This window comes from Phaenicophaeus curvirostris, chromosome 16, assembly GCF_032191515.1.
Source record: "Phaenicophaeus curvirostris isolate KB17595 chromosome 16, BPBGC_Pcur_1.0, whole genome shotgun sequence".
NCBI classification, from domain to species: domain Eukaryota; kingdom Metazoa; phylum Chordata; class Aves; order Cuculiformes; family Cuculidae; genus Phaenicophaeus; species Phaenicophaeus curvirostris.
Genome location: NC_091407.1, coordinates 6,307,001 through 6,322,765, shown reverse-complemented (window position 1 = coordinate 6,322,765; position 15,765 = coordinate 6,307,001). Strand labels below are relative to the sequence as shown.

General features: G+C 41.7%; 1 protein-coding gene across 2 annotated transcripts in view; it reads right to left on the bottom strand.

The window, feature by feature from the left end:
• Positions 1-15,765, bottom strand: part of FOXK1 (forkhead box K1) — a 54,638-nt gene that overhangs the window by 24,467 nt on the left and 14,406 nt on the right. For both annotated transcript variants that reach the window (XM_069870546.1, XM_069870547.1), the window contains exon 2: positions 3,336-3,533. In XM_069870546.1, the coding sequence (XP_069726647.1) occupies positions 3,336-3,533 (198 nt within the window). The remainder of the gene's footprint in view (positions 1-3,335; positions 3,534-15,765) is intronic.

Sequence of the window (15,765 nt, the reverse complement as noted above, 5' to 3'; positions counted from 1 at the left end):
CACTATTCATGCCCTTTCAGTGAAAAAATAAACAAATACAAAACAAATTGTTCAAGCCCACACTCATTCTGGTGCAGAGATAAGTCAGCAGTAGCAGCAGTAAAATATGAATAACAATACTGACCTCCATAGTACAGCAGTCAGTATTTCTTTATTGTAGCTTTTTTTTCTTTTTAAATATATCAGTGAGAACATAATTGCTTTTTAGAATGGGGAATCATGTACAGAGAAATAATTTCATTTTCATAAATACTAAAAGAACCCAACCCTGAGGGGTGGTGCTGGAGAGATGCTATTCAGAAAATACTACTACAGGGTCATTAACACCAACTGGAAGACATTAAAAGGAAAACTAAACACAATAAATCCAAACTCCAACTCAGCATGACTTTGAGACCAGGAATAATAGGTTTCTGCATCACATCTCATCTCTGTGGATCTGTTTATAATCCAAGCACAAGACACTCTGGGAACTAGGTTATAACACATATATAGAGTCACATTCATGTAGGTATCATAGATTTACAGCAAAACCAGGCAAAGTGAAGTGTTTGTAGCACAGGTGAGGAACTTCATGCCACCGGTAAGGGTGGCACCCAAAGGATCCTCCAAGCGCAAGCTGCAGAACACTAAAGTCATGCACCGAAAAAGCACCCTTTAATTCCTCAAATTGTGAGTCAGTTCTATCCCCCAACAGGCAGAGCCAAATTTAACAAAACTACACATGGTTTCGAGACAGCTTTTCAATGCCTTGAATCTACTGAGAGGAGAGTTGGTGCTGCTCTGCCCTTTATGTTGTGTAAAACGAACAGGCTGCTTCTAACAAGTCCTTACAACCACTGAGGCCTTTTCCTTTCTGGAACATGCAAGTCTGACTTTTTTTAAAAGGAATTTTGAACACAAAGCAGGAAGAAATAAGCCATGCCTGTGTGTAAGCCTCACAGCATGTTGCCAATCAACATTTTCCCTTAAAGCTGTACAACAGTGTTCAAAACACATCTACAAACGGCTCCTCCTGGAGATAAGACACCTAGTGAAGAAAACAGTAAGCACATTTCTCCCTAGGAGTAAGCTAGAATCTTGCTTTGCAAAGCTGCTGAGGGTAGCAGGTTTGGTTTTGTTTAACTAAAACTCATTCCCTCTAAGCTGCGCACTTCGCAAAAGGAAAATAAATAGGCTGGAAAAAAACCCCAGATGCTTGCAGGGGGGAACCTGCAGGGAAGCAAGCTGCAATGTAAACAGGGAGGCAGAGCAGGGCTGGGGGTCAGGAGGGCAGGGCTGGATCTGGCAGTGGGAGTGCAGGTACAGCCCCTGCCCTGCATTGGGGTGGAGGCAGGAAAAGGGGGCCAGGAACCAGTTTACAAAAAGGAAATTTCACCCTGCCCAGGATTTCCAAACTGCAATAATTTTCCATGGGCCAATCAGGAAGGAGCGAGGCAAACGCACCAAATTAGGAAAGTAAATACTGGAAGGGGGAGAGGAAGGAGGAGGAGAGGCCAGCTCATGCAACCACCTCCCAAAGCCAGCGATGGGAGAGGGGTGTGGGTCTCGTACTGCATCCCTGCCAGCCCTCCCAGTACCTGCCCTTGGGAAGGGGGAGACGACACCGTGCCAGCCTCACCCTCGCTGTGAAGCTACCAACACAGCAGACAGCTGCCCTGCAAGCCAGAATGTGTAGCTACGTGCTCCCCGAAGACGACTCCCTTTCTTGGGTACAAACACCCAAATCACTCCCCAAACTATGCCCCACAGGGTAGGAGAGCTGCGAGACCCTGCAGAGGGAGTGGGGAAGGTTGAAGGGGCCGAGCAGGGATGTTTACAAATGTGTCAGCCCCTCCTCTGTAAGAGGAACTCGGAAATGAAAGGGGTTTGGCAAGTGAAACCTCAGATGTCTTTTGAGGTTTTCTGAAGACTTGGCTGCATTAGCTTCTGCTCAAGACAAACAGATGCAATCATTAATCATCCTCAGTAAACACTCCATTAGAGGCCGAGCACAATTCAACACTACTATTTCCACTTTCTCCTTATGCAAAAGAAACGTTCTCGGGGAGTCAAATATCAGTCGCAGGCATATGGCAGAGTCAAAATACACAGCCTCTGTTAGTAACGCAAACCACACTGTGCTGCTTTGCGCAAGATGACTGAATGGAAACTAACTACCATATGTTGGCAAAGAAACCACCCCCTCCCCTCCCAGCAACAAGCTTCATCTAAAAAGAGAAGGTTAAATATAAACTAAAAGCAGTGCCTGAACAGAGGACTGAAACCACAGTTACGTCCAGCCCCCTCTTTCTAGAATATCTGCACTGCACATCTGTGCAGCTCTACAAGACCAGAGGGAAAAACCCAAACAAGCAAGCGCCTCCAGATCTATGCAAGACCAAACTGGCTTCATTGTGACACTGAAGTCCTTCTCAGCCATATAAATTTGAATACTACTCACTGAATTAGTGCTAACTGTCAGATGATGTTTGTGTATTTTACCTTTTTAGAAACCTACAGAAAAGAAAACGAACCAAAGGCCGTTATTATTACCAGGTACACTCTGGTTATTCTGAGGCTTGCAAGTTTTAAAACTCTAGCACATCATCCTATACCGTGAGTCTACTTCACTTTATGAAATTGATTATACTTCAAGTAACAGCTTTAATGTTAAACGATATTACTCTGCAACTCCATAAAAACAACTCTTTGCTGAGGAAGAAAGAGAAAATATTCCAGACAGTAACTGGATGTTCAGGTTATTTCTATTGCACATTCATGAATCAGATTATCTACAAAACAGGATACTTGCACAGATGTACATTCAGATTGCTACAGCCCCTCAGTACATGGTCAGCATCCTACCCCCATTTCCTTCTATTCCCAGGAAACCATGTGCCAATGGCCACCCTTGTCCCTGACTTCAGATAACATCAGCACCACCCAGCAACAACAGAGTATGATTGAGATAAAAATAAAACGGGCAGTCCTCACAGAAAATATTTGTCTGCTTTCTCTTTTCCATGTGTATAGGTAGCTCTTGATGGATACTTCTAATTCCACTGCCAAAGATAGATTAGTAACTCTATAGCGTGAAACTAACACTCAAGTTCTCCCCAGTCCTTTAAACTCTCAAAAAAAACCAAACTCAAAACCCTTGTGCTCTGCCTCCAGACACCATAACACAGTTTTTAGCAGTCTCCCATAATATTGAACATCAGATATTTAACTAATGTTTTTAAATGGGGCATTTCATGCACCAACTATACCAAACAAAACAGGGCTGACAGACTGGTGTCAGAGAACACCAATGAAATTTCCAGAGCGCACACTTTGGAGAGTTCACATCTTACCTGATAGTGCCTGTGGGGGACGGGAGGGGACTGACCACACTCCGGAGATCCGGCTCCGGGATGTGAATCTTCAGAGGCGATATTTGAGGGTAAAGTGGCCGAAGGGGAGGCGATGAGGCTTCCTCTTTTACTTCCTCTTTATGATATAAAGATGTGAACTGGATCTTTATAACAGTGCTAGGGAATCGGAAAGTACATCTGTAAGGGAAAGAAAGGGAAAAGTCAGTTTCACATTTGATACAAATACATTTAAGTGGTTTTGTACGCAGTTAGTGAATCATTCATTCATTCATAGCACAGCAGTTCACCATTCTAGACAGCATCTTTCTGCCCAGTGTCCTGGCCAGAATTACTAATCAGTCACAAATCTCTACATATGTACCATAGTGCATCATGTATCACGTAGTGATTAACTGAAAGCTGAAGGTTTGGATAAGCTAAGTGATTTCCCCAAGGGCATGTATTCAATCAATGACTAAGCAAGATGCAGAACTACAACGACAAACTCTTGGGTTCCTGCTATATCAAGGCCTAGGATTTATTTTTTATTATAATAGCTCTTTGCACATGACTCATGAAGGTACAAGTTATTAGGAAGTATCAAACCACAAGCAACATGGAGTACAAAAGCCATCAAGTCCAGACAGAGCAACAAACAGCCGCCAGGTAAGACCAGTCAGCACTATTTAAAGACTGGCCTCTACATATTGTATAACTAATACCCATTTATATCTCTGCACACGATGCTAAAGGATCAGCTAGCAGGTTTCAGATTAAAATACATTCATTTAGAAGTACCTCCCTTTATAAAGCATGGGTAATAGCTAACAGGGTCAGAACAGGGCCCCTGCAAGCAAGCCTATAGGGCCTTATTTCTTCCCTAAATAACACTTCTTTCCAATTGTTATTTAGGGGAAAAAATAATACATCTACAACTGTAGCCTTCAGGAAATTCTGGGAAATTCAAAAGTAAATAAGCACTGACAATTCCCGTATTTGAACAGAAAGCTTTCTAATTTATAGTGTCTACAATAGACACAAGGCCATAAGAGCAAGTGTTCTGCAATTCTTATTGCACTTTAATTAGACAATAATGTACAATCAATACAAGCTTTCCAGGGATCACTGATAGTAAGGTTAAAGCAGCAGGAAATAAAAACCAGGTTTCACTGTGGGAAAGGCCAGCAGAGCACAGTAATTGTACTGGCTTCCAGCATCTTGCCTGGAGGAGGAAATGAAAGCACGCAGGAAGTGTCGTTCCATCACTGTAAATGCTGGTGTAGGCTGAACATAATTCTTTCAACCAGGGCATTATTGAATCCTGCCAGGTAACAGAACAAGGTAGCAAGCAAGTAAATCCATATTTGTGGCCACCTTATCTTACTGCTATCGATACAAATGCAGATAAACATCCTATCATGGCTCTAAAGACATACTCTCTTGCTCTTGATTCTTCCACACAAGCTAGTTCTGCTGTAAGGTAATGTTCAGAAACCCACCGTGAAGAGTGCAAAATTATCATTCAGGCACAGGCACCTCATTCCCATCTCCCACCTCATCTCTCAAATGAGCTGGCTCAGCATTCAGTGGCTTGTACTGACAGTGGATCTGCTACGTACAGCAGGAGTCTGCATTGCTTTAATTCACTTCAGAGGTCCTGCCACCTGCACTCGTTAATGCATTAAATAAGAACATCATTGCTGGCAGTGCAGCCTAATCGTGTTTATCTAACCCTTCTAAACATGGTTCCCTGCAGACTCAATACAAACGCGCAGTTTGAAACAGCAGTGTGCATGCCTTGCAATGTCTCCCAGCAGCAGGCATGCAGCTCACCAGGATGAACCTGAAACAAGCCTGTTGAAACGCTACTCTGGATTTTAAGCTTTCCTACTGCTGCATGGATGTGCTTATAGAAAAAAGCAGGTAATACATAAATTTGCAGTGAGCACCACATGGACTAAGGCTCAATACCTGTGTAAACAAACCTGTATCATTTCTCAAGCCCTTACCAGAAGGAAGTTGAGCTTTCTTTCACAGAGTGATGGAATTCTCTGCTGTAACACCAGGTGCTCAGCATTTTTCAACAGCTGAGTCAAGGACAAAACAATCTTTGTTTACCAGTGTTCAGTGCAATCCCAACCTGCTACTGATCTCAACAGGCCTGCCCGCACGGAGCCCTAAGGCAGTTTTGCAGAACTGTTGAAGCCAGAAGATCACCACTGCAGCTTCATACCAGTCAGGAGCTCCATCCCACTGTGACTTTGATCTTCCTTTTCAGAAGGACCTAGTAATGCAAGATCCACATCTCCTACATGTTACTGCTTCTAGGTGATGGTGCCACTATCTCCTCAGTGCTACTGTACTTGGTGCTGTAACAATGTTAGATAAGAGGCTGATACTTGTACCCAAAACACTGTGAAGCAGTCCCATCAGTCTGTGAGTATGGACAATCTTAAGAAAAACCCGTTGCTTTTCCAAAATCATGAGTCAAGCTGAAATACGAAGTCTAAACTAACCCAGTAAAAGTCTGCTGAAAAGGCCTGTCTAACAGTGCTTTTCATTGCAAGCCTCTCCAAAGATTTCCGAGTCAGCCACATGACTTACCCGCAATCTAAGACTGGAATGAGGGGAGAGAATCAGAGAGGCTGGGCTGGGCTGACTACACAAGCAAACAATTTGTTGGCTGCTGTGATTTCGGTTTTTGAAAGACAAGCTTCCCAATGCACTGAAGCAGAACCCAGGACATACAACTAGCTTTATGCTAACACATTATGCTAGCTAGCATGCATGTGGCTATTTTGAAAGGAATCAGTTCCAGGAAAATCAGAGCGGATATATGCAAGGGTGCTAACAGCTTCAGGAGGCTTCTGCAGCCTGGTTTCTGCTGGCTTCCAACACTGACACTGCCTGCAAGTCCAAGGTGGGGATGATTTATCTGAATTTATGCTCTTACTGCTGTAAAAAATCTGGGACCCACAAAATGCAAATGCGATGCAAAATAGATTGTACATTCCTGCAGAACTCCTCCCCTCCCTGAGGGCTAAGAAGGTGCCTGGGATTAACATTATTGTTCCAGTCTCTTTCACAAACACCACAGTAATGCAAACAGTGACAACAGCACAGCCTGAGACACTGCTTCAAGCCAGTGTACACATACTAATACTCGGGAACTGTGTCAATGAGAAATCAGAAAAGCATGATTTCTGAATCATCTTCTTATGGGAAGCTCACTTTTCATTACACTGAACCTGAATGCAGTTTTAATGAGATTTTCTAATTGTTTCCTTAATTAACCTATTTCTGACCAAAGGAGGATGCACTCAAATTTTATCAGGCAGTCCTATTTACGAATGGGATACATTACTGCAGGATTTAAGCCCATGAGAATTATACTTCTACAGAAGATAAGCAAGACAAGACAGACAGCCCAAGCTGAACTGAGCATGCATTCTTTAAGATTGCTGGATATATTTCAAGTTATTTAAACTGAGCTACACTATTTGATCCATGATGCATGATTCCTATCAAAGATGCATAGCAATTACTACTCCTTACTTAACATTTCCATCATGAGAAAAAGATCAGTCTGAAAGTACAGATTAGACTCAACATAAAAAGCATAATGATGCCAACTGATAGTTCCAAAGGTGCCCAAGAGGCAACTCTTAAGTAGCAATGAAGTTTCCAAAGGTTGCTGGCTCCCAGCTGCATACTTCAGTTCAGAGTCCATAGCGCTGGATGCATGCTATATATACACTGGGGACCAAGGACAGGGGGACTGCACATGCCACACATGGTTACAGTGATATAAAAGATGTTGCTAGAATTTTTTAAATTGTTTTTATAAAAAATAAGGCAGTTTTTCCCAAAGTTCCCTAGATAAGCTCCTCACACTGACAACACAGCACCCATACCATTAGGCGTCCTTCATGTATGTGGTGAACCAGTGACAGCAACCACAAGCATTTCATCCCTGTAAGGGCTGAAAATAAAGTGCTAAGAAGCACTAGACTTTACATCAACAGTCACCTCCAAAGCAGACTTCAGAGAAAAAAGGTTAGGTAAAAACCCCATCAAAATGACTCCATACCCTGCATGACTCTATAAAAAGCCAACTTATTCTCTTCCTCCTCGAAGCACCTTTTACTCCCAGATGCAAAGGAAACGGAGAAGCATTTGCCAAAACATAGCACCAGGTTCAACAGAAGCTGTTACAGTCACTGATTTCTTTGTCAGAGCACCCGGCGTGCTGTTCCACACCAAATGACCTCTGCTAGGATCTGCTGCACGAGACCAAGAAAAGGCTGCTTAAAGACATTTTAAAAGGAGACAGGAAATCATGATGGATCTATTTTTTTCATGTTTTTACATTTACATTGGGGAAAAGCATAGTGACAAAATGGAAACAACAAATCATGAAAAAGCCAAGGTGAAAAATATATATACACACACAAAAATGTATACAGAAAATCTGGAATTATATTTATATATGTTATGTATTATATTTAAACATAACATATTACCATATGTTATGTTATATATAAACATCATTCCAGTTTATTATGCAAAAAGAGAATAACCAGAAAGGTAAGTTGGAAGACTGTTACACATGCACTGTCATCAACAAGTCAGTACCATCTTTGTCTACTTTATCTTGCCATAATTTATGAAATCCTGTTATTCCTGACTGCTGTGGGTGTAAATGCACCAGTAGCATCCATGTTACTAACACTGCCAAGGTGCAGGTCCAGCGAGAAACACTGTAAGAAATGCTTTGTTAAAAATGACACTTCACAGTTTGAATCAGAACAGTAACAGAGACACGAGGTTTCATTCAAAACCAGTTACACATGACTGCCTCCCTTTGCTGCAACTGCCTTTTTCTTTTTAACCTTGCAGATACTGTTACCACACCACCAACTCTCAGTACCTAAATCTCTCCCTCTGCCACATGACTTGGACTTTCCCTCTGCCACTCTGATTTGTGTCAACAATGACGTGACCAGCAGGACCAGGGCAGTGAACATCCCCCTGTACTCAGCACTGGTGAGGCTGCTCCTCAAATCCCATGTTCAGTTTTGGGTCCCTCACTACAAGAAAGACATTGAGTTGCTGCAGCATGTCCAGAGAAGGCCAACAAAGCTGGGGAAGGGTTTGGAGCACAGGGGTTATGAGGAGCAGCTGAGGGAACTGGGGCTGAGGGGAGATATTATCCCTCTTTCAACTGCCTGAAAGGAGGATGTAGCAAGGTAGGTGTTGGTTTCTTCTCCCTAGGAACAAGCAATAGGACGAGAGGAAAAGGCCTCAAGTTGTGCCGGGGCAGGTTTAGATTGGATATTAGGAAAAACATTTTCACGGAAAGGGCATTGGAACAGGCTGCCCCGGAAGGTGGTTTAGTCTCCATTCCTGGAAGTATTTAAAAGACAAGTGGATGTGGTGCTTAGGGACACAGTTTCATGGTGGAGTTGGCAATGTTAGGTTAAAGGTTGGACTCTATTACCTTAAAGGTCTTTTCCAACCTGAACAATTCTAATTCTGCGATTCTGATGGAGAGTAGCCCAGCTCATAAGGATAAGGCAGTTATTGCTACAATCAGTAAATCCTTGGGTTCAGCAAAGGCGGGCAGCCAGAGCTCTAATTAGAGCAGCAATTGTCATGATGAAACAGGACTATGTCCATAGTAGCTAAAGGTTGACCAAGGATGCCCATAGAAACCCTTATCAAAGAAAAAAAATCCCAAACAAACCCCACACAACAGCTACTTCTGTGCTCCCGTAACTTCTCTGAAACCAATGTGTTTTGTGTCAATTACATATAGCGTACCCAGAAGAATGTTATTATTGCTAGCACAAAGTTCCAAAATCATGTTGGATTTCTCAGCACAAGCGAGGATTTGCCCTCAGTCATCTTTGTCAGGCTATTACCATTACCAGGTATTTCAAGGTACCCAACACAATGTTACAGTGGATACTTCTCACCCTTTCAGTCCATGTGTAGGATAAATACCAATATTTCAGGCCACAATCAAACAAACAGGTACTGTCTGTAGCAGCTGTAACACAGAAGTGCCCCAATTACCTCCTGTAATCAATTTTCTTCATCTTCTGTAATCAACTAAGGGAAGAACAACCATGAAAATCAAGTTCCCGTTAAGTCATAAATCCATTCCCTATTCCCATGATATTTTGAAGCAATGTGAAAGGAGGTGCCTTGGACAAAATAAAAGGCTCACTGGTAAAGTTTAGGCACCAGTGCACCCAATATCAAACTAGACTGGGTTAGAGAAAGATAAGAGTTTGCTTCACTTAACTAAACAGGTACTTACGCCCTGGAGGTCTGTCCTCGGAAAGATAAGCAAACTGAGACAAGAACAACTACCTCAGATTCGCATTTCTTTGAAAACAAGGCTTTGCTGATTGCTGTGACCACGGCAAAACAGCTGACCTGGGAACATTCATTGCCCAAGATTTGTTGCGTTGTGATGCTGCACTCTGCCCAGGAGACCAATGCTCTGCAGAACTTCAGCTTTTCCACAGCAAGCTGTGCATTCCCAGCACAAAACAAAACTCTCCAACGGCAAAATATTGAGAAGCGTTTCCCCTGTTTCAGTAAGTGAAATAATGAAATCAATTCTCTCCATCTTCACAAAAATAAATGAGACCCTTACTCCCTGATAGGAATAATCATCGGAAGTATTGTGCTCAAAATTATTATTTTGCTGGAACTACAGCCATCTGCAGCAGCAGGTGGACAAAAACATGAGTACTGAAAACACCTTTCAATCACAAGTGAATTAAAATGAATATTAGTTTAAATGAATGCCATAAAACCATACAACAAGCTCTGAAGGCTGTCTGAGCCATCACAGGAGATTAGGTACTATTCATCCCTCCTTTATAATAAAATAACAATAATAAAATCATTCAACATTTCCTGTTCCACTCCCTACCCTAGAAATTTTTTTCCCTAAATAACACTCTGTAAGTGATACCAATAAGAAAGCAGTTACATCATCACTTGGCTAATGCTGTCTGCATTCCAAGTTAAAAAACTGCACTAAGACTACAGAAAGAATTCTGGAGGAAGGAAGACAAATATATTTTATTTTTGTAAATCTAAGCACACATAACATAACAAGTGTGTATCTATCACCATGGTGATTTAAGTCATTATAATTCCTTTCTTTACACATCTCTTTAGGCTAGTGGACATAGGCAGCAGAACTGCCAGGTTTTAAGAACGCTTATTTCATTTTGGAGGTTACCACAGTCTTAAAGGAATGAGTTTTCAGCATTTGCTATTTCCCTTTCAATTGCTCTACTGATCTGACCAGATTTAAAACAGAAATCCTATTGACGGCCTGCCTTTAAGTCCTTTATCAAACACACATCAGAGAGGCATCTGTAACGTAATTGTCGGTCAAATAATTTGTTGCATTCAAGAAGAGATAAGCAAAGGGTCTGCAAGTAAATGGTGAAGGGCAGAATCCACATTCATTCCAGGAAGAACAAATAAATTCAATCTGAAGATGAGCAAGACAAGCACACCGCCAGAAAGAGCAGGACAAAGAAATAAACACAGAGCTCCCACCAAAAACACCTCTGGTATTATCCGCTATTGTTTAATTACAGGAAAATCTACAGAAGTCACCATTTCTAACACAGCAGAAGGAAAACTAGATTTAGAAAGTACTGAGATTACCTGCAAATAAAGGAGTACAGCAACCTGTCACTGCTGAAAAGGCAGAGCAACCCATTGAAATGTTTGGTCATGATTACTTTAAGTCACAACATGAGTTTAGATCAGGAGGCTTGGTTTTTAACCTCACAGTTTCCCTGAGTTCACAAATCACTCTTCTTGCATGCTTTCTAATGCAATTTAATACATACTGTCACACTTAACATTACAGATATACAAAGAAGTACATGTATCAGCTGAGACTGAACTAAAACTGTCTGTATGCAGATATAGGTGAGCACAGGTTTGAAACAGTCAAATTCAAGACAGAGTGGTCTTATTTCTACTTCATTAATTTTAATTTTCTTCAGTTGGGAACTTTTTTCCAGAAAAAGTACCAGCAACAAATGCACAAGTAGCTCAGCTTCACCATAGTGAGATCCCTGACATAAACCGCTCCTTAGGGTTCCTGTACTACAGCTGATGTAAACCTAGGTTTAGTAAAGGCAAACTGACACTGGGATTCCTAATACCTGTTCCAGTGGAATTAGTATTGACTAGCCTACAATTTCAAGGTACTGGAAAGATTTTCTGTCCTTCCCCTGAAATGAATCCAACATAGCTGGAAATCCTCCTCCTTCCATGGTCACCCTGGACTTGCCAGGATGAGTAACTGGACAATCAGGTGAAATTCTGCAGCTCACTGGTTTCTTCTGCCTTAAATCAATCTCCCCAAAGAGGTATCAATTATGCCGCTCAAACTCACGCAGAGTTCCTTTTACACATTCTAAATCTGTTTCTCTGCTGTAAAAGGCATTTCTTTTACCTCCACCACCATTCCTTGCACCCAGCCACTGCCTCTTCACCCTGATGCTAATGGCACCATCCAAGCAACAGGACAGCAAGTCCAACCAGGTACCTCAAATAATGATTTTTTTTTTGTTGGCTTAAGTTGTCAGGCAGGTCAGTTCCCTGACCTTGCCTTCCATGGCAACACAAGCACTAGCACTGAGGAAGTGGAGGGGACAAGTATCATGGGGAGGAAGGAAAGGAGGTACCAGAAGAAATGTTGAAGATTTATGATGGATTATAAAAAAATCAGAGCACGTAACCACAGACTTCAGCATCACATGATCCAAACACTGCCTTTGCCTTTGAATGAACTGTGTTTCATTTTCTGATTATGAGAAGAGCTCTGGTCTTTATCAGGTGAATCACATCAGCCATCACACTGATGCTCTCAGGCTGGAAATTTTCAAAAGTTCCTGAAACAGAAAAGTCAGCTGTATGCAAAAGGACCAAGCATAGATCGAAAATGTTTTCAACATTCCAACAAGTGCTTCCTGTACCCATGGCAATTCTTCTATAGCAACCAGCAGGTCACATCTGCAGGAGCAGGAGTGGGTTTATGGTCATCCCAGACGGGATGATTTGCACATCTGCATGTGCAAAATAAGTGCTTTTTAGTAACTTCGAGCTTCCACAGTTTATTCATTGATTGTCCTTGAGAAAAGCAAGTACAGATAATGCTTCTAAAATTGCCATTTCACTTTGTCACAGCCAAGACCTTTTCCTTATGCTCCTTGCTACTCTTTAACTGGAACCTTACAAATGGTAAAGGATTTCTTCCCCTAATGCGAAGGCACCACAGGTTACACTCCAATTTGCCTAGCACTGCATATTACTGTGTTTAAAATGAGATTTCCAACACGGCCAGACAAGATTTCAGATGGGCAAAGAGCGTGTGCAGGCAAGTGTATCTATTTAAAACAAATACTACCAGCAGCATCAGGCAAAACCACAACTTATGAATAGCTATGTCTCTTAAAAGCACCAAGTAAATTAGCTGTAATGAATGTTTCTATTGAGCTCCGTTGCACAGGGCTTCCCTTTATGCCATTTCATCAAGGTTCAAACACATTGAGAAACACTTCCACACACAGGCAGATTTTCAAATAGGTATTTTAGCAAGCTCCTTTGAAGACAGCAATGTTCACAGGAAAAGCATGGGCAAACTCTGGGATACCTCTCCCTGCCAGCACCACGCACACACAGATGTACACAGAAGTTATTTTTGTTTCTTCAGGCCCTCCAGTCCCCGCAGACATCCCACCTCACTGTGCTCACCTACAGCAAGGGCTCAGCCACTGCCCACACCAGGAAAAGGCAGCAAGTGAAGCCAAGCACATGGCAGAGGTGGAAGAGAGTAAACACTCCTACCCTGGTCAGGAAGACTGAAAAGGAAAAGAGATGCTAGAAGCCCAGTCTGAAAAACATCAAAATGCTGGCTTGGTTCATACAGATCATCTTTATTTGTGCACAGGAGAAGATGAGCACTTTTTTCTTTTATTTTTTTTTTTATTTGAGGCTCCAACTACTAGATGTTGAAAGCAGAACCTTCAGGAGAGTTTGCACTGTGTTACCAAGCTGTAAAATTTCAACAATCAACTTTTTCTACACATCTTCCCTACAATTCCTTATCTAGCAAGTCTTTTAATTGCTGTCACAGAGCAAACTGAAAAAAAATCAAGCAACACCACCAACAACCAGTGGCAGTTTAATTTTTCATTCAAGTGAAAACACTTGAGGCGGTTTCACACTGGAGAATTGGTAGTGAAGAATCAAGAGCTGTATTTTTATTTTTACATCCCTTACATCTCTTTAATAATGTTTTGATTTTACTCTTCAGAAATTACTGGAGATATTAAGCACAGCTTCACTTCCAGATTTTCCCTTTTGAGGAGTAAAGCACACTGCAGGAAAGGAAAAAACAACACATAAGATACTGTAGTTGCCATCTTTTCAGTAATGAAATACCACAACAAGGTCAGGGAATAATTCCACCAAGTATCAAAATAGCACCTCATAGAAGAGCAGGAAAGAATATCACTGAAACTGTGTTTCAGTCAGCTAGGGGAGAGCCAGCAGGAATGGGAGGAGGTTTCCTCTGGAGTCACCACCCTGCCTGGGAGCTTCACGTTATGGATTGGTCTCTTCCAGATGCTACTAACCTTAGCTTTGCAGGATGGGTCTTGGAGTATTCCTGCTCAGACCGATGCCAAAAAACCTACCTGAAGCTGCTCCAGCCTCCTACAGAAAGCTGCCAGAGTGCAAAGAGCCAGGAATGTGCAGTTTCAAAAATGGCCTTTCTGAAACTTTTCCAGCAGAAACCACTGCAACCAGCTAGCAGTGCCTTTTCATTCACCTTAATGCCTGCAGAAAAGCTGAAGGATATTCTTGAAATACCATCATTGTTATCACTACTTATTTACAAACTCGAGGGAACACTGTATAAACCACACCTAACAAGGGATGAATTCATTTATCTATTTAAAACATGCCAAACCCCAACTATAAACACTTATGTTAGTCTAGAAAAACCTTGACAATTATTTCCAGATGGATTATAAATATGAAAGGTGGACTCGGAAATCAAGCCTTGGTATAATCAAAAGAATATCACTAATTGGCTTTTATAAGAAATACCATTAAGGCAGATTTTTGGTACTTGCGTCAGGGACTCTATTAAAGCTCATCACAAAGACCACTGCATCAAATACTTCCATGAAGACAACATGGTAGTTACTTGTTGCCCATCTACCAGGCACAGAGAAACAAAGAGGTGGTGCTGTAATTGTATCTTGCTTAGTTTCACATTTCAAAACATTGGCATCAGCTTCAAAATATGCCATTCACTTCGAACCAGGAATGCTGGACACAAGGCTTGCTATCAGAAGACAAATTCCTCTTCCCCTTCTGAGTCCTCCTATTCCTTTACAAACCAGCAAGCTGCAGCTGAGCAGCACGTAGTGCAGATTTCATGGAGTACAGCCAGTCTGAAGCATCGCTAGATCAAATGCAAGTCTGCCAATGTCCTAAATGGATAAGCCTAGGTCTTGCCTACACTCACAAAAATCAGATGTGATTTTACATCAGTATAAATTAATCTGCATCATCAGTGACATCTATATTTTAATTAATGCTGCCTTTTTTTTTTATTATTAAAGTTTCCCAAAGGCAAATCCTGGCCCCACTTCTACCATACCATTACAGAAGCTGTTCCTTTCCCCAGTGCAGTCCTAACTATAAACAACTTTGTGCCTCTGAGCAAACTATTAAGGCACAGTGAACTTTTTTCTGTGTCATATGGTAAGCCACATCTTAACCTAACACCACTCTGCCTGTCAATTAAAGTCCATCTCATTTATCATGCCTCTCAGTAAAACAACAGTGGAGAAGAACATTTCAGTTGCATTCCCAGGGACATCACCAGCTAGCTAACTTGGAGAACATTTAGTAAGCTGTCTTTGAAGTCAGAAATTAACTATAAGCTGCTGTTTATTTTGAAGCTTGGCAACAGGGAGGTGTTTTAAGTGTCAGAACACGTGGCCTGGCATCAAACACTTGATATGAAGGTTTGCCACCAAAGAAGTGGGGTGGCACAAAGAGTGGCTGATGCTTTTATTTAAATGAGGTCGGCTGCCAGCAACAGAAAGTTTCACTATCAGCACTGCAACTGCCTGATATCATCTGTAACACACAGCAAGCCCATTATGTTATTTCGTTGTGTGTGTGGTTGTATACATAAAAATAACGAGTTAAGAGACTCTATATAGATGCCTGTGTACCACTGTTGCCCTAATCAGGTATTCTAGCTCGTAGAGGTCTAGATCCTATCATAACCATTGCTTCACCAGCCAATAAATATTTGATCTTCAGAGAAAATGCAAATTATGTGCAAAATTGGGTATGT